This window comes from Serinus canaria, chromosome 1A (assembly GCF_022539315.1).
Source record: "Serinus canaria isolate serCan28SL12 chromosome 1A, serCan2020, whole genome shotgun sequence".
Classification (NCBI taxonomy): domain Eukaryota; kingdom Metazoa; phylum Chordata; class Aves; order Passeriformes; family Fringillidae; genus Serinus; species Serinus canaria.
Window position 1 is genome coordinate 50,196,634 of NC_066314.1, and position 19,418 is coordinate 50,216,051.

Consider the following 19,418-nt stretch of genomic DNA (forward strand, 5'->3'; position numbering starts at 1 on the left):
GAATTCTGTTGGCATCAGAGTGGGACAAACTGTAAAGCCGAGGTTCCCAGAGGGCCAGGTTGTGATAATTTTATTTTTACAATGTCCTTGGATGTGTAAAGGTGTTTGTTTGAGGGGGAGGAGCAGTGCATGTGCTCCATGTGGGAGAAGAGAGAGGAGTGAAGGCCAGAACAAATGAAGCTTATAACCAATATAGGTCAGTTGCAGAGGAGAGTCCCAATGGTCTGTGAAATAGAGAAGTGTTTTGTCATTTCAGACTGGCTAGTGGAAAGATGGCAAATGAATAGTTTTATCTAACAGACACAGGAAAAGGATCCTGTCAGAGAATGCAGTAGTGATGAGCATGGGAGGAGGACCAGCTCTGCATAGGGGATTGCTCATCTCCCAGCCGCCCCCGTAACCCAGGGAAAAAACAGCCTGCTCTGAGCTGCCTACTCCTGTGTATGTTCCCATGTCTCTGCTATGGACTGCCGAGCATGGCTGAAAGATGCTTCCCTGTGTCCTCTGCCAGACTAGCTCACTGTGTTAAAGAGCATGACAACTGAGCAAATAAATTAGAGAAGCACAAAGGAGAGCCATAATTCCACGCTCTTGGAGGATTGGCTGGAGTTCTTGGTCAGCCTCTGCTGGGGTCAGCTGCCAAAGAGACCCACATAGTGGAAGAGAGGCATCATCAAGGCCTTGAGCGTGGTCTGGTGGAGCTGTATGAACCAAGTGCACTGCTGGGAATTGTTTTGCTCTGCAGTAGGCTTCTCACTTCCCATGATTTGCCACCATATAAATAAACGCTGCTTTCTGATGTTTCCCAGAAATTTTCAAAAGTGCTCAGTAGCTGCAGTGAATGACTGATGAACCTGCTATTTGGCTTTGGAATTTTTGATTTAATTTCTAGTAAGAAATTTGTTGGTTTGTGAGATCAAAGCTATTATGTTAAATAACATTAAAACATCAAAATCAAAATCTGGATTTTCAGAGGTGTTTGGAGCCCCTCTAAATTCAACATGAGATGCTGACTCCTTAACACAACTGAAAATCAGGACAGTTCCTCCCTGTCTAAACATGGAGATAGAAGCCTAAATAGACTTATGTGTTTTGCTTCCTTTTTTAAAGTAGGCCTTTATTCCCAAGGCAGAGAATACCACCTCTTGACAATTTCTATCCATGGAATACTCTTCTATGCATCACCATAATGCTCCAGTCTAGCATCTGACTGGCTTAATCTGATGTCTTTAACCTACTTCCTCTATAGGAATTCACTTGAGGGATCCTAAACCATTACAATGGTAATGCGAAGACAAACCCTAGGAATTCATACAATACTAGAGCTTTGTGGTCATGATGTATCAGCTGACTTGCTTGGAAACAGTGTCTTAGGTACTTTTACACCTCATGGGATGTCTCCCTGACTATGTGGGACTACAGAAGTAAATCCTTCTCACATTAAAATTGGTAGCCTTTTTCTGGCATCAGTGGGAGATGCTGATTCTGAATTCTCTTAGAATGCCAACTCACTGAAGTCCTGAACATCCCTCTGAAAATTCAGAGGGATTAAATAGCCTATCCTAGACACCAACCATTTCTCTTCCTTTTCTTGGGATGTTCCTTCAAGAATCCTTTTAACCCTGGTGTGCTAATTGAGCATCAGAGAAGCTAAATGTCCAATATTCCTGCCCCAATATCCTAAACTATCTGACAGAAGAAAAGCTTAGGGTATCCTAAAGATGAAAGTTTGCATAGCTGTTTTGCAGTACTGTCTGTGTCAGTACCACCAGACCTAGGAGATCAAGTCTGTCCATGGAGGAAGGCCCAGTGATACCTCTGTGGCTGCAGAGGTCTAGATGGCAAAAGCTCATATTAGGGCCATATTGTGGCTTTAAATGATGATACTGAATAGATGTGGCTGCACAAGATCCTCTTGTCTGTCCCCATCTGTGCCCTTTACACTGAAAGGAAGACTGATATCACAGGATATCGATCAGTGTCAGCACAAACCATCCTCACTGTATGCCTCACCTTTTCCTCAGCATTTATCATTGCACTGATGCTTCCAAGAAGATTCTGAAAGACTTTAGAAAAAAGTAAGGTGCTTCTCTTTTTAGACTTCTTCTCTGATTACTATGTTTACATGGAAACATGGTTGTTTGATTTCTTTTCTTTAAGAACCAAACCACAGTCCATGTATATTTCCTCAGGGGAATTTCATAAAACTGTTTGTCAATAAATGATGACTGCTTTTAATTTGGACTTTCTGAAGCTGATCAGAAGAAACCACCCATTCCATGAGAGATAAATCAGGAGTGATGGTCTAATCTAGTTACAGTCAGTGGATAAATGGACAAAGGCTTTACTGAGGGTAACATAGTTATTGGTGCTCATATTTCAGGCACAAAGGGCAGTGAGACCCATTGCCTCTATAAACCCTTTTGGAGACTCTTCCTTGTGCCTTAGACCATCGAGCAGATTCTGATTACAAAATCTGTGCCAAAACATTTTCACCAACTTTTTGTTGCCTGGAATATGCTTCGAGGGTTGGATGTATGTAGATGTCAGTGGGAACTGTCTGTGTCTGGCATTGGATATGAATGTGAACTAAAAAGAGAATTTCCATGAAGGATCTAGGGATACAGCAAAGGTGAAAGAATGGCTGTATGCTTGTGAATAAGTGAATCTCAAGCTGGATTTCTATGGTATATGGTTAATGCAGGGGTAAGGAAATGCAGAGGCATGTATTTGTTTATACTCAATACAGTCCAACATGAAGGTATCTGGGAATATAGATTATGTGTAGATAATTGTGTGTTCTGGAGAGGATAAGTATGAGGCACAGCATCTGAGTGGGGAAGAGTGTCTTTAGTTTAGCATACTTATGTAAATACATAGGGATAGACGGGCTAGTGGGAGGGGGAATGTTCTCACAACTTATATTCTCTGCTAGTCATATTCGGCTCATGTGTGCGTGTGTGTATATATATATATATATATGTATGTATATATATATATATATGCATATATGCTCACTGAGAGTGCTTTACCAAATACTAGAATTCCAGCTAGAATGACTTGTTAGCAGCCTGCCCTCTGCTAGAGCTAATGGGTTGCAGGTATTGATTTTTTTCTATTTCTATTGATTAGGAAGCTGCTGTACATACAAACCTTAGCATAGCATGGAGAGAGAAAGGGAGGCAAAACAGTTCACATTGCAGCAACTCATCATGGCGGAAAATTCATCCTGGTATCTCAGTCTTCTGCAACTATCTCTTCTGAGTAGAGAAGGAAGGCATTCCTTTTTTGCAGAAATCAACCCTCAGGGCCCATGAAAGGACACTTTTTGTTTCCCAGCCATCTTGAAGTATACCACTCAATGAAAGAAAAGGTGCGTAAGAAAAAGGGAAAAATGGGTCTCACATGGAAAGCACAGGAGTTGTAGCTTCCAAGACTCAATCTGAAACCTTTATCTTGGGTACCTGTGGGTACCCAATTCATTCATAACAGCACCTAGATCCCACTAAAATCAGCACAAACACTTTCACTTTGGTGTGCTTTATGAACATGTTCTGGATTTTTCAGTGCCTCTGCAAACTAATGAACATGTTACTTTGTAGGAGCATTGTGAGGCTAAATGAACCATTTGTGCAAGATTTAGCTTGGAAGAGGGCATAAGTGAGAAACTGAGGGTCTTCTGTATGGCAGCATTAGAATCTCATACTTGGTGCCTTCCAGAGTCCACTTCTGTCTATCACAAGAGTTTTTTTAGGCACTCCCAGGGCAGAACCTGCACCCATTTTGCATGGAAATCTGCTCATTTTAATTGATAGACCTCCACATCCTGTATCTCCCTTCTTCCTTAATTTCTGGTCACAGGTTTACACTAGAGATGACTTTGCTATAGTGTTGATTGTCTGATGTTGTTGATCTTCAAGTTACATGCACTTGAAGATGAGAAGAGAGGCCGAGGGAGGCTTTTTCCACTTGTATTTATCTCCCTATGTCTATCATCTCCATGTCTAGCTCCTTCACCTGCAAGTCTCTGGCAAAACCCACAAATCTTCTTTCCATGGCTTTCTAGTTTGTTGGTCTAAGAAAACCACCAGTATGCAGATATGATGCAAATAATGTTTAAGTGCTTTGGGACCTTCTGTTTTGGACGTCAATGATGACCACTTGGATCACTCCATCTGCTTTTCTAATGATACAGATATGTGACTTTTTTCTTCTTCAGTTGAATATCTTACATTTTAATTCTCTTTATATACCATATCTCATTTCTCTTTTCTCGGCCTCATTGGCTTCTATTTCTATGATCATCACCCTAACCCCAGTTTGTTTCTCCTGACATCTCCTCTGCTGGTGCATTTCCCTATTAACACCTCTGCTCTGCCTGCAAATGCAGCTGCACCAACTCTATCTCTTTTACAGCTCATTACAACAGCTCCTTCTCAGCTGGCCTCCCCAGGATGAAGATTCCTAGATCCAATTTTTATACACTACTGCTATTTGATTTTATCCTATGTGCCAAAGAGCACCACTGCAGTACTCAATCCACAAACACTATTCAGTCTCATTACCATCCCATGGAGTTGCTTCCGACTTTGTGCCCTTCATCTCGCTTCCTGCATCTTTCTCGTGCCCCTTTTTTTTCTACAGCATGGCCCCTTCTCTCCACAAATAGCAGCACTCTTGGTTTGCCATTGGAAGCAGACTTCCTGTGGCTCCCTGTCTCATCAGCTTCTCATTTCAAGTAATTTAAAATGTAATTTAAAATCTCTCTATTTCCTCCAGACTATTAATTTCTCTTTCCTTACTTTTCTATAGATGTCATTCTGTGTTGCACTATTCAGAAGATGCGACTGTTGTAAAAATCTGCCACAGTGGTTTTATTCTGTGTTCCTGTTTTGTATTATAATTTTTAATGATTCCTTGTAGAAAAGACAAAATCTCAACACAGCATCTAACCACAGCATAAGCAGTCACACAGGACAATCTGGCATTTGCATTGCCTTTGTTCCATTCTTCTCCTGTGGCATTTAGAACTGTAGAGGGATTATTGTGAATGGTCTAAGAGTATATAAGTAGCGTAACAGAAAGAGAATTATTTCTGGAAATTGGGAAGTCTGAGGCAGGAAGCCATGTTTATCTCTGATCATGAGATGCACTGAGCTCTCATAGGTCTGACTTCTGTTTAGCCAGAGATTATAGAAATTGCCACCCTGCAAACGTGGCCCTCTTACACTGGCAATTTCTTTGGAGAGAACATGGACTTCTCTTGTTGCTGTAATGGACTATTTGAGAGTACAGAGTAACTGAGGAGCCAACCCTCCTTGGAAGTATGAGGTCCAGCATTCCAGAGTGGTTTTGTTGCCCACACATTAAATGTTTGTGTCTGATGGATTTAAGTGTAAGAATAGCCAAATGAAGTTTTTTTCTTCAGAATCTTTCAGACTCCTGGCCCAGGCTTTCTATCTTTCTTTAAAGAATGAGAAGATTTGAATTTTGGGGTGGGGTTGGAAAGGAACAACCACTAACACAAAAACAAAATGCTCAGCGCTCCAAGAATTATTTAGTCTTCCCTTATGCCTTCCTCTTCAAGGCCCCTTCCTTCTTTCAGGAGATATATAAGGGGAGGAGAGGTCCCTGAGTGATTTTCCCTAGCTTTCCTAGCTAAGAGCCTCATGGAGCCTTCTCAACACAGGCCATCCTTTATAGAGCCATAATTTCCCACCAGCTTAGGGGTGCTCTCCACATCCCTCTGCCTCCCAAAATTCCTATGCACCAAGATCATCAGTTCAGAGAGCCTGTCTACAAACTACCATCCTCCCCATTCTTGCAGCAGGCTGTACTCAGAGTAGTAAAAATGCAGAGCACAATATGCACCTGCCCCCTTATTCATCCCCAGCCGTTCAGCAGCTCCAGGATACAGAAAGAGCCTCCCCAGCTCCAATGGCAGAGGAAAAGGTTGGGATTCCTCCAGGTGAACTAGGTACTGCGTTCTAGATAAAAAGAATATTTCAGTGATCTCAACCTGCACTCTCTTCTACGACCTCTCCCTTCTTCTGCCTTCTCTGGGGCCTCTTCTGCCTGCTGGTGGTGATTTGCATATGGCTGATGCTGGACACCATGAGTGCTTGCTGGTAAACACCTCTACCTCAGTCTCAGCTGTGAGGGCAGCCTGGATTGTGCCCTCCAAATGAAGGAAATGACCCAGGGTCTGTAGGGCAGCCAGTTTGCTGCACCCTGACTGCTTGCTATAGAGCCCTTCATGTCCATGAGTCCTGGGACAAATTGTCCTAGAAGGGCAGTCCCAGTCTGCACCCAGAGAGGGAATAGGGAGAAGAGGTAACTGGAGTTATGAAATTGCAGCATGGCTGAAGCTCTCCAACTGGTTCAACTTCCCAGCACCCCCTTCCCCCAGTGCTGCTCCCCCGCATAGAGCAGCAGTGAACCTAAAGCAGATCTTCTGGTCTAATTTTTCACTGAACAATGAATCTGATCAGAGAGAAACAAAATCGGTAGCATCAAGAATTAGATGATTTATTTTCTTCATGATTGTTGCATTAATGAGCAGCTACATGTATAGAACCAGGAGGTGACTAATGTAATTAACCTGGTGTAATGATACTGCTGAGGAAGAGAGAGAGGATTATGACATACTTAGATGTCAGTATTGCACAATTTTGTATGTGTTCCCTGTACTATCGGATTGTGGCTGACACAGGAAACTTAAGCAGTGATAGATTTCAGTCTGCATCCATTCAGCTCATGCATCTTTCTGTGTAAAATGAGGATGTGAAAGGTGGATTGCTTTCCCAGGGTTGAGGGGGTGGAGGTATTCAATTTTGGGGTGTCTTTCCTTAACAAAATGATACTAATTATCATAAATCGTCCTTTCTCATGAAGAATCTTCCCAAAATGTCTGCTTCTCAGAGCAGGCACTGGGATTTCAGTGAAATCCCCAAAGACAAAGTAAGAACATGGGGATCCACACAACACTGGTCAGGGGGAGGCAGAGGGACAGAAAACGAGCAACACCAAGACATATGCAACTTGCAGCAAACCCGAGAAGAGTGAAGAGCAAGCACTTAAAAATCATAACAACAACAATAAGAGCAGAAATACATGCTTATTTTTAAATTACCCTTCCACGTTACATTTCACCCGCCTCCTGGGCAGAGAAACGGCTGACTGAAGTTTTGTGCGGGTCTAACTGCGGTGTGTGGGTCGCACTCGCAGCTCCGGGTACCTACGCCGGGAATGCGAAGGAGGCTGAGCTGGGGGGCGGCGGTGGGGGGGGGAAGGCGATAAGCGAGGGAGAGACCCAGCGCCGTCTTCCCCTGGGCTCCGCGGCGGCCGCGGGGAAGCGACCCTTGCCGGAGCCGGCAGCGACGGGCGAGGCGCAGGGCGGGGGCAGGCTGCCCCCCCGCCCCTCGCTGCCTGCCTGCTGCCTGTGCCTGCCCGCGCAGAGCGGAGCGGGGCGGAGGAGGAGGGAGGCTGCCGCCCGCGGATGCTGGGGCGCGGGCGGCGCGGGCAGGGCGGGCGGCGCGGGCAGGGAGCTGTCCTTCAGCACCGCGGGCCGCGGAGCGCTCCGCCCGCACCGCCGCCCGGGGAGCTGTCCTGCAGCACCGCCGGCCAGCGCCGACACCAACGCCGCCGACACCAACGCCGCCACCACCGCCGCCGCCGCCGCCGCTGCCGCGGGGGAGCCGTCCAGCGCCGCGCCGCCAACGCCGCCGCCGCCGCCGGCTTGATGCAGTAGCGGGGCCCGGGAGTCGCCGGGGGCCATCGCGGGGCAGGGGGTGCCGCAGCAGGGCTCCGCTCCGCGACCCCCGCCCGGGAGGGGCGCCAAGCCTGTCCCCCTCCTCCCCCTCCCCAACCCCCCCTTCCCGGAGACCCCCTCTCTCTTCGCCCACCTCCGCCGGGAGCGAGCGCCGCGGCTGTGCGGAAAAGCCATGGGAGGCAAGACCTCGGCACCTGTTCAGCTGAAATCAAGGGCTTACAGTATACTGGGCACTCTGGCTTGGTGGTAGGAGCGAGCAAAAGGAAGGAGAAGCAAGCAAGAAAAAGTGAGAGAGGATTGGAGCGACTGCCGCTGCCGGGAAAAAAAAAATAAAAACCCAAGGAAGATAACTGGGAAGGAAAAGGATTTTCATGGCGCAGGCTGCAGAGCTAAGCAAGAAGACTGAAGGTTGCATCTCTGCTCTTACAGTCTCTAACTGTCTAGGTCCAGATAATGAGAGATTGTGTTGAGGATGCTGCTGCTGCTCCCCTGTTCACTGTGGAAGCCATCTCCAAATTAGCCATTACATATGGAAACTGGAGACCAGAATTTTAGAAAAAGGGATTAAGGCGTCTCATTTTGGGGGGGGTTCTCTCTTTATTTGTTTGGTTTTTCTTGGTTCTTTTCTCTCTTCTTTTTTTCTTTTTCCTTTTTCCTTTTTTTATATTTCAACCAGAACGTTTCCGATTTAAAAGGCAAGCCTCTTCCCGTGTGGTCTTTCTAATTTACACTCTTTTCCGTGGGCTTTCTTACCTCCCTTTTTTGATATCTATCTCTCTCTCTCTCTAGCCATTATATTATTAGTCGGAATTATTATTCTTTTATTTTATTAAACACACACACCCCAAGAATCAGAAGGCGGTTGGGTATTTGTATAATGAAGAATTATGGGGCTCTTTGACAGAGGTGTTCAGATGCTTTTAACCACCGTTGGTGCTTTCGCTGCCTTCAGCCTGATGACCATAGCTGTGGGGACCGACTACTGGCTTTACTCCAGAGGGGTTTGCAAGACTAAAACTGTCAGTGAGAACGAAACCAGCAAAAAGAACGAAGAAGTCATGACCCATTCTGGATTATGGAGAACCTGCTGCCTAGAAGGTATTTGATTCTGGACCTCCATACCCCCCCACCTCTTCCTCTCCCACCACCCCACATTTCTCCCTCCTCCCCCCAATAAATCCCTCCACATTCCACCATTTTCTCACTTCATTCCTTTCGCGGTGTATTGAGAGTGGTGGGCTCAGTTACTCAGAGCACAGAGGCAAGAAGACAGGCAAAACATTCACTGTACTGTTCCCTTCTCCTTCTTCTTTCCCACCCTCCCCACTCCCACCTTCTCCAAAAATTCACTTCCTCCCTCCAACTAGAATAATGTGTGTGTTACAAAACCACCAAGAGATCCTTTCAAAAAGCAACTGTGCAGTCTGCCTGTCTTCAGCTTGTTTGTATTTCCTGGGTAAGCAATGCCAAAATGCTGTGTTATTGCCGTGCTCCGGCTGCAACCAGAGAGTGAAATAATTGCTCTCTTTGCAAAAGGCTTCTTAGCAAAGACATGACTGTGAGTGAGGGGCAATGTGGTGAGGAGGTGATTGCAAAGCACTTTGGATGCAATTTAGTTCACTTTAGGAAGGAAAAAGAGAGAAAGGGAAGCAACCGTGTTATATCCAAAATGTCTCATACAGAATGATTCCAGTCATCTCAAACAGAGTTCAGAGCATTTTGTAATGTCTGTAGGCAACCACATCTCACTGGGCTGGATGCAGAGGGGTCTAGTTGGCTGCTGATTGGTTTGGTTTGGGGCTGGGGTTTTTCCCCAGTTTGTTTGTTGTTGGGAGGTGGGTTTCGTTGGGGTTGGTTTTGGGGTTTTGTTTTGTTTTTTTTTTTTAAGGTTTATGGTAAAGGCTTAAAATAAATAAGTCTCTGAATGGAGAAATCAGCTGAAGTCTGATGTGGTGAAACTGAACAGCAACTCAGTGACATGTCTGATGACAGAAGAGACAGCACTGCAGCCAACTTCTGGAATCAGACGTTCTAAAGGGAGAGGGAAAGAAAAGAGGGGCCAGCGATTTGCTTTAAAATATGCGTTGCTGAGTACTGCTATTAGCATACATGTGGGCTGGGGAGGTGGTCTTCAGCCTGTGCTGTGGAGGGAGAGGGGCAACCGATGTAAATGCATGGTTTATGTTACACACGTAGTGGGGAGAGAGTGAGAGAACAGGAGCGCACATTACAGCCAGTTGTGAAAGCCCTGTTTGTGAATCAGCTCCCATCTGGACAGTAGGCTGACGGGGTTCATGGACATCTAGGGATAAGATCGGTGCCTGCCGGTGTCCACTGGAGCTGGGTGTGCCTGGAGCTCCCTGTCGGGGGAAAACGGCAAGTGGGTACCGCAGAAATGATTTTCTTAACCCGGCACTGGCAGATGGAAGGCAGGGGGAAGGGGGAAATAAACTATGTATGTTTTGATGTCTCTCACCAAAGAAAGCTAAAGCTGCTGTTTGGAAATGGTTGTGTCCAGGAAGAAGCATGAATTTCCCCCCCGTTCTTGGTGCAAATGGTTGAGTGATGGCTGGACATGTTTTGAATAGCTAAGTGACTTCATTGAGCGATGGTCTATTTGACGCATACTGCATTTAGTGCCCTTTGTCAACCCAAACTGCTGCCTTTTAACATATCCTGCAGAGGAGCTATATGCTGAATACTATATGCTGTATCCACGCCAGAAAATCAATAGCAGTAAATTAGTGGGGGATGTTTTAAACACACTTGCTCACACACACGCACAGATTTCCTGCAAATAGATAAATACATAGAGGTATATATTAATAAAAAATGAAAAGCCTTTCACAAAGATATTCATTACAACCAGAGAAGGAGACATCTCCTTAATTAAAAATTAATGAGAGAGAGAGGGGGGGAAAAAAAAAGCCCAAATGCAAAGCCATACAGGGAAGCGAGGCTGCAGGGATGAACTCCCTTCCTGAGCTGTGTCCCCACGCTGGAGGGCGGAGGGAGGCTGGGGTTGAGATAGAAGGTATGAGGACCCCAGCCAGGAGAGGCAGTGAATTCAGATCATGTCTATCTGCCCACAGAGCCGTACCCAGAGGGACGCGGTCTGAGGGGGAGGAGGAAGGGGCGGGTGAGCTTTGTCAGATTGGAGGAGCTCGGGGCTCCTTCTCCTTTACATCTGACAGGACCCCACAGGCACTGTTGAGAAGTGGCTTGCATGGCAAAAGAATGTGCCAGGATGCTTCCAATTAAAAGCTTTGAAGTGCCCCCAGCCCCCACAATGTTGTGCTGCCAGCCCAGGTCCCCTGCCCTCCCTGCTGATGCTCTCCAGTGGGCTAAAACATAGCCCTGCATGAACGGCCTGAAATTCAGCCTGAGCACAGCCTGCATGGCCCTGGCAGGGTGCTCTCACTCACCCCACATGGGTGAGGGTCGGGCTGGACTAATCCCCCAGCCCCCAAATGCTGGGCAGCTGCAGCAAGTGGGGTAGGAGGGTGCAATGCACCACAAGGGAGCTGAGCTCAGCTCTGAGTGCCTTGCCTGAGGGCACAGGTTGCACCAAAACTTGGACAAACACTTGGTTTCAAGAGCATCTCAGCAGAAGGCAAAACCATCCCCATAGGCAAACGCTGAGCAGGGCCTGAGCATGGATTTCCCTCGTGAGGTGGCACAGCATAGGTTTGGCACTGGCACTGCTGGGATGCCTCTGCTTGGCTTCCCGCAGCCCCACAGCCTGCATGGGTTGATGGCTGGCACTCCCTTGGTCCCAGGACAGCACATCCAAATATCCCCACCAGCTCTTGGGTGGCAGGGCTCTTACTGTCATGTCTGATCAACTTATTTGGGGGGTATCTTCTTTCTTGTCATAAGGAATCAAAACAGTGTCCCTGGTTGATTCCCTCTCCCTGGTGAAAGCTTCCTGCTGGTGAACAGGAGAGAGAAGGATGCAGCAAAGGCTCCTTTCCCCCGTGATACATTGAGTGGGTAGATTTATGGAGAGAAGAGCTTCATCTCAGGAGGCTGTAAAAAGGACAAAAACCTTGCGTCTGTGCACAGCCTCCCCACGGTGTGGCAGAGGCACCTGATAAAGGATGTGGGGCAGGCACTCTTCTCCCTGGGGTAGATGTCAGGGCAGGTCTATAGGGTGAGGGGAGGTAGTGAAGAGGAGGGCAGGAGGCTTTGTAACAAGAAAATAATCAAAGGAGGAGTTCAAGCTGCCATCTGCTACTGGTAGGAAGCCTCTGATAATGTTGCCTTCATTTCTGGAAACTTGGAGGAACGCTGGCATTAGTCAACACTGTAGGCTGTCAGAGATGGTGGACACCTCATGTTCAAGTTATCATACTAAATTGTCTTTTCTCTTCTTGGCCAAGAGATCCAGTAGCAAAAATGGATGTGAGTACTTATCTTGGGCTCTATGCACAGATACGTTGTTGTCAGAATTGCAAGCTCCTCTTGGAGAATTTGGTTCCCAGGCTTTCAATTTTTGGGTTTTCCTCTCTTCAGTCATTCTATTTGCTACAATGGACTTCCAGTCAGCACTTTCAGATCTTTGTACTACTTCAAAGAAGAACGTTATTTGGGAAGTTCCTCCTCTATTGGGATTTATTTTCCCCCTTTCTTGTTCCCTACAGTGAGCCCCTGCTCCATGGTGGGACTCAAGCAGACAGGTGGTGTCAGTTCACATTACTGCAGATCATGCTTCTGAATTTTTCCCTAATCTTCCTCCAGATGATTCTCTCTTAGACTTTGGGGTTGCCCAAATATGTCTCTGGGCTGTTCAAAAGTCTCTGCCCTTCAAGAAAAATGTTTTTTTTCTCAGCCCTTGAGCTGTATAGGCAAAAAACACCCATGAACACTGAACAATTGAGATCTGCAAGCTCATGCCCCACATGGATGCTGCACCTCTTACAACTTCGAAATGGCTGCGGATGTTCCAGCCTAATTTGTTCTTGGCACTGAATGTTTTAAAACCACTTTTTATTATGAGTGATACCTTGTCTAATTCTTTCATTAGCTCCTGTAGATCTCCTACAGGATCTCAAAAAGTGAGGGACGATGCCTTATCAGGGTCTTATGAAGCAAGCAAATGAAATGTACTTCGTATCTGTAGGTTATTGGTTTTGTCATGTTGTCATTATTATTAAGAAAAAGATAGGTCTGAGAGGCTTTTGTACTGAGAAGGCGGGAGAGAAGAGTCCAGGGCAGGCAGGCATGAGTGATGCACATGGGGTTAGACATCCCTGTAGATCTGACTGGTGTGAAGGCAAGTAATTGAATGGATGTTGGTGGAGAAAATAATTCCTGCCTAGAGACCCTTCCCAAGGAGAATTAATGAGCTGATCTGTTCCCTTTCCAGCTTGTTATATCTGAACAGTGCATGAGAGCTTAGTGCAGATCCAGTGTTTGCAAAAATGAAGAGCTGACAGCAAAGTGAGGCAGGGCACAGGCAGTGGACAAGCTCTGCCAGACGATTCTGACGCTGCGTCGCTTCCTCTCACTGCCTTCTCCCACTGCCATTTGTTCCTGGTGCACCTCTTTCCTTTCACATCCATTTTATATGTAGGTTTTTTCCCTATTTTCCCTCTTACCTTTCATGATTTTATTTCTTTCAGCCATTGTTTTGTGTCAGTGTCCCTAGTTTTGCTCTCAGAATTGCCTGCCGTTCTACTTCCAAGGATCCACAAATCTACAAAGGGTCCTTTCCTTTCATCCTTGCTGACCTAATCCAGAGCCTTGTCTGAAAATTCAGTGGGTGTAGCAGTAGATTAAAACAGGGTCTCCATGTCTTCACAGTTCAGGACCAGGAGCATCCTAGCCCAGCCCAGTGAGATGCAGCAGGAGGAAACGACCAGGCACAGAGCTGATTGTTGCTGGCAATGCATCTGACAGGAAAAAAAGGATTCAGAGATGGACAGGCCTTGGGTGAAGAAAAAGACAAAGGATTTTAAAAAGTGGGGTGGCAGATGGTGAGGAAGAATTACTCAGGATCCCAGACTTGGGTGGGTTTGGTTCTCCTCTCAGCCTAAATTCACACCTGACTGAAGTCACAGAGAAGGCAGGGATGTGAGGGGTTGAGACCGGCAAACTCAGCTCCTTTGTAAGATTTGACAAGGAAATTCTGTTCCTCACTAGTGAGTTGCTAGAACAGACTTCTAAATCACTTTTAAATTATGAATCTTCCTGCTGACAGAGAAAGAGGAATGGGTTAATACTGTCCTGAAATGCACCAGAAATTGCCTTGCTGAAAAGAGTGAGAGTGAAATGCAGTGGGAGGGACATGGAGGTTCAGTGTGGCAGCAGTAATGTATAAAGAAATTACACAGAGATAGAACAAATGTCTCTTTGCCAGGGAGACCAGGAGCTATTCCTATCTAATGTTTCCCTTTTAACCCATCCCTTTCCCCATGCAGCCCTCTGAGCCCCCGTCTCACTTGGTTGCGGTTTGGTACCATCTAAGCAAGAGTTTTGGGGGAGGAGAACCACTGAGGTTTGACAGCAGAATCTCCATATTTATTTAATTTAAAAACAGTAGCGAGGTGGTTGCCGGGGGGAGCAGGGAACATTTCAGGCTCTCAGATGGCTCTGCCCCCTGCCCCTGTTTTAAGAGCGGATTCCCAATCAAGCATACCCGGTTTATCCCAGGGGGAGCCCTCGCTGCTCCATTCTGCACTGCTTCTCCCTTCCATATCGCACTCGTTGTCAGGGGATGTGCTGCTGCCTTCCTTTCATGGGCACAAAACCGTACCCCTTGCAGGGGGCTCTCAAAGAGAGAAGGGGGCTGCTGCCAGAGGAATGGCTTACAGCAGGGTTCCTGCTTCATGTCCTCCCTGCTCAGCCCCCAATCCAGGGCAGCAGCCACCCAGTTAGGCAGCCACTGCTTAGACATATGCAGAACGCAGTGTAAATACAATACACCTAAAAGTTATTTTTCCCTTGCCGATAAAACCCCAGCTTTTTCCTCACCCTCCATCTTTGACTCATTCCATCCATCTCCATTTTAATTTGTTCTCATTTCCCTCCCCTGTTTTTCCTCTTTATTTTTCCCTTTCATCTTTATGTCTCTTCTGTGCTTTCTCTCAGAAGCATCTTCTCCTTCATTATTTCTCCCTGTTTGTCTCCAAGTTCTCTGAGGCCCATCCCCCTTGTTCTCTTATATTATCCTATCTTATATTATCCTATCCTCTGTTATATTATCTTGTCTCTTGTCCTTTCTCCTCTCCATCCCCTTTGCTCCTGCTGTCGCATTTCTCTTTCCTCTTCTCCCTGCCATCATTTCCCCTTGTCTTTACCCCATCTTACATTTAGTCATTCCCTCCAGCTAAAGGACACCATTCTTTTGGAGCTGTGCTGCCTGTGTGCTCTAAATAAACACTCTTCCAGCCTCTTTCTGGCTGTCCCCCTCCTCCTTTCTCCAGCCAGTGCCCCCTCCTCAAAGCAGTGTATGACACCAGTTGCTGTCACTGTCTCCTCTTACTAGCAGCCCAGCTACCTCTGAGGGGGGTGAGACCTGAGCCCCTCCCTCTGCTCCCCTCATTGCTCACTGCCTGTGGTCAAGCCAGCCTCCCTCCACTTTGCTGCCTCCAACCTCCCATGGCCGGAGGGCTCACTGGCAGCTCAGCTGATGAGCTGGCTCATCTGCGTGCAACCAGCAACTGGGCTGGAAGGAGCTCATGGCAGCCCTAAATGCCCTCCCTGGCAACCCTCAGACATGGATCAGGCCAGGATCCAAATGGAAAATAAGGGTCTCTCAAGCCATAACCCTGGGGCAGTTGTTGTGCACTACAGTGAAGGATCTCTGGTTGTCAGGGAGAAGAGTGTCAGCGAGCAGCTGTCCTTTTTGAGCTGTTTTCATGGGAATGATTTTCTCTGAGATTCTCAGGAATGCCTAAGGTGGGGAGGTGAATGGGGCTGGGGGCTCCAAGCCCCATGGTTGTCTGAATGAACCTCAGTGAGGAGGGGCAGAGGGTATCACTGGCTGGTGTGAAAAGAGGGACTGTGTACCATGCAGGGCTCTACATGAACCGTGGTGACTCACTGGGTGCCAGAAATGGGGACACTGCTGTTAATGGTCTATTGCAGCACATGGCTGCAGACAGAAAACCCACCACCAGCAAGTCCCCAAGCATAAGGAGTGAAGCAAAGGGGATAGCAGAGAGTGCGGAGGCAAGGGCTATCCAAGGGTGAGGTGTTGCAAGGTCAGAATAGAGTTCATAAAAGGGGGACAGGGACAAGAAAGAGTAGGAAGGTTGTGTATGAAAGCTAGGCATATTTGCCTGGAAAAGGAGGTGAACAAGAGGGAAAGTGATTGGATTATGTTGAATAATGAATGGACTAGAGAGGGTGGATCAGTAGCTCTTGATTTCCTCATTTTGTAACACACAGACAAGAGGACCTGACATGAGTCACAGGAGACCCAGTTAAAGCTTTCTTATTTGATGCATATCAGGGCTGTGGAGCTCATTGCCACTGGAGCTCTCATGGCCAAGATTTTAACAACATTTAGCAAGCAAGTGGGCATTTACAACAGAGTTCATGAAAATTAAGCATCCTGCTAATGGATGTGAACAGCATTTTGGGTGTTTTGTAATTCAGCAATTAAGCCAGTCGCCATAAAAACTAGGATAACATTTCACAAGGGCAGTCTATCCCCTATCTGACTGCCATGTGGTTCTCGCCTCTTCCCTGAAACATTTGTCAGGGATTAAACAGAGCTCAGATTTACTTAGTCTGGCATTTCTTTTGTTTCTAGATGCTATGCTGTGCAGTTGCAATGTAAGATGCAAACTAGGCCTGCATTTCTGCTGGTGTCAATGATTGCCCTAATTTGACAATTTAACAGTGAGTTTGGGCATTTCTATCATATTTTGCTAGGAAGGATCTGGGATAGAGAGCAATTAAGAGCATATGGAATTAAGTGGAGTCCTTTTTCTTCACACCCCAGGGTATAAAGTAAGTAGCTGGCAATGAAGGTGCTATATATGTGCAAAGAATTATTATTGTTGAAGTCCCTGCTTCCCAGAGAGCAATAGGCTTTGGGTCTCTTTGATGTTATCACAAGTAAATTAGAAACAACAGTGTCTCTTTCCTCTTGTATCTGTGGAAATGATTACTGCGCTGGCACCCGATGACGTACAGTACTGTAGTGTTTCTGTGCACAAGAGATGGAGGCCCAGCTCTCCCCTCGTTGCTCTGATGTAACCTCGGTGACTCGGATGGAGCCACGCTGCTTACGCTGCCTGTGTAGGCAAGGGGAGAGCAAGGCTGAGGAAGGGCTGTGCGTGCTTTCAGCATCCATGCCCCCAAGGTCACCGCGTGTCCCCGCTCCGCCAGTGATGTACCCAACAAACCGGGGGCTAATTCTAAATTCACTTCTAGTGTGAGTGGGTGCGACAGCCCCAAGATTCTGCATTTATTTAATGCCAGCTATTCACCTAGTCCAGCAGTTCCTTTTTTAAATATTCCCATTTTCATCATCTTTTGCCCTCATTAGGAAATATTTGACTTGGCTGCTCTTCCTATGGGGCAAAAATTCTCATACAGATTCCTCACCTTGGATGGGTGAGTGTGTAAAATGGCAGAGGTGACCATGAACTTGCTGGCATTCATGTTTCTCTTGGTCTTCCTTCTGCATTTCTATCTTTATCTGAGCCTTTTTTTTTTTTTATTGACACCTTTCTGTCTCCCAGACCCATTTATATTCTCCTTGTGTTACAGAAAAGCTCTCCTATAAAATTCCAAACTACTCAATCAGAGTTTTCATACCAAGCCCTGCAGGACAGGTGAAATGCACTTCTGTTTCGGTGGCACAGGTGACTAAGGTATTTATACTAGCTTCCTGTCAAATCTTTAACTCCCCAGAGAAGCATATGGACTTTATGCTGCACTTCCTATTCCTCCAGAGCATATACTCCTATCTTCTAGCTGTGAAAAACAGAAAATGAGGATGATATACAAAAACTTGAGAATTCAATGTCATCCTATTCATGGGTAGGGATTTTTCTGATGTGTGTTTTTGCTAGAAGCAAACACCTATAAATTTCTGATTTAGCTTGTTGTATGAAGAATACATTCTGTCAAATAAAGAATAACACTATCCACCTCCGTTCCTTGGATTTTCTATCCCTTTCTGATTTTTCTCTTCCTATTTCTCAGTTTTCATTCTCCTTCTGAACATGATTTTTTTTTTTTTAGTGCTGGTTTTATTTTTCTCCTCCCACTCCTTCATAACAACATTTCATTCTTAAATTTGCTATCACTCAGGGAAATTCTCTCTTTCTTCAGGTCTTGTTTATATCACCAGTGTAGCTGCAGTGAGATGGATCATGCTTGAACACTGAATATTTCCCAGGTTTATACAGTATCAGAGATCACTGCGAATCAAACAACTTTTCATCCAACCCTATTTGCTGACTTCTGCAACCGTACTGTGACCTGTCCATTGTAAACAGTAAATTTCTGAGAAACTGTTCCTGGAGCTTTATCTCCTCCTGAGGATGTTGCATAATATTTTTCTTTCCTAGTTCAATGTTTTTTTTCACCCTTGGTTTTCATTTTTATTCATTCTCTTCACCATTCTTCTTCAGCATTCACTGTTTCTTCATCTCTTCCATTTTGTTCACATCATCTCTCATGTGTGGATTTTTCTTCCACAGTCCTAACCCTTGATGATGTTTCCCCTCTTCCCTTTACATTTCTAGCCCATAGTCCTCCTGGGTAGGAACTAGTCCCCTTGATCCCATCCCATCCAGCCTCTATGGAGAGGTGGTGGAAAAGGACTCCCATCTAAGTCTGTTCAAATGTGCATCTGTGCACATGTGCACACGTGCATCTCCTTTCAGATATGATTGGTATGAAAGATTGGTGGTTGAGGTAAAGTGGTTTGATTTTGACTTTTGCCTTTCAGGCAGCCATGAGGAGCCATTCCCAAATGTAGATGCCCCCCAGAATTGCCTTCAGAGTACAGGCTCCCAAGGGACCGATCATCAGGAATTTCTGTTGCTTTGTTTTAGATTCAAGCATTGTCCTTTTCCTTAGGCTGAGGGTCATGGATTTGTGAAGGGCAGTGGCAGAACCATGAAAGAAGGCATTTTTCTCTTGCTCATTTCTGAGTGAGGAGTGAATGAACTGTGATAAATATTTTTCTGTATATAACTAGGGCTGTCTCAAAGAAGTGGCAGAGGAAACAGATGGCAGAGGCCCTTTATAGGCAGCTGCTGCTGTCTCTTAAGGTGTCACCATCGCAAGAAAAGTGGTTGTAATTGGGGAGCTTCAAGATCTGAAAGGACTGAAAGGACTTGAGCAGAAAAGAATGTCATCCTGCCTGAAGGCAGGGGAGAGGAGGACAGAAATCAAATATTCAGAGACAAAAAGTACAAGGAATAGGTTGAAGCCACTATGAAGTTTTACTGAATTTCACAACCACAAGATGGATGGTTTCCCTGTGTTTGGGAATTCCTAATTGGCCACAGACAGTAGGAACATTTTAAGCAGGGTGAAAAGCTGATTTAGTTTATTTTGGGAACAGCAAGAGGAGCCAGTGTCCAGTGGAAACAACTGAGTGAGAGACTGAGATCCCCACTGCACTGTGGAAATGCAGTTGGGCAGGAGTGAGCAAGGGTTCAGCAAAAGCTATCTC

The 19,418-nt window shown here is 46.1% G+C and overlaps 1 protein-coding gene across 1 annotated transcript in view; it reads left to right on the top strand.

Moving 5' to 3' along the window:
- The first annotated feature begins 8,658 nt into the window (after positions 1 to 8,658).
- CACNG2 (calcium voltage-gated channel auxiliary subunit gamma 2) overlaps positions 8,659 to 19,418 on the top strand; it is a 50,801-nt gene continuing 40,041 nt past the window's right edge. Inside the window, exon 1 of the mRNA XM_009086448.4 lies at positions 8,659 to 8,869. Coding sequence (XP_009084696.1) covers positions 8,659 to 8,869 — 211 coding nt within the window. The remainder of the gene's footprint in view (positions 8,870 to 19,418) is intronic.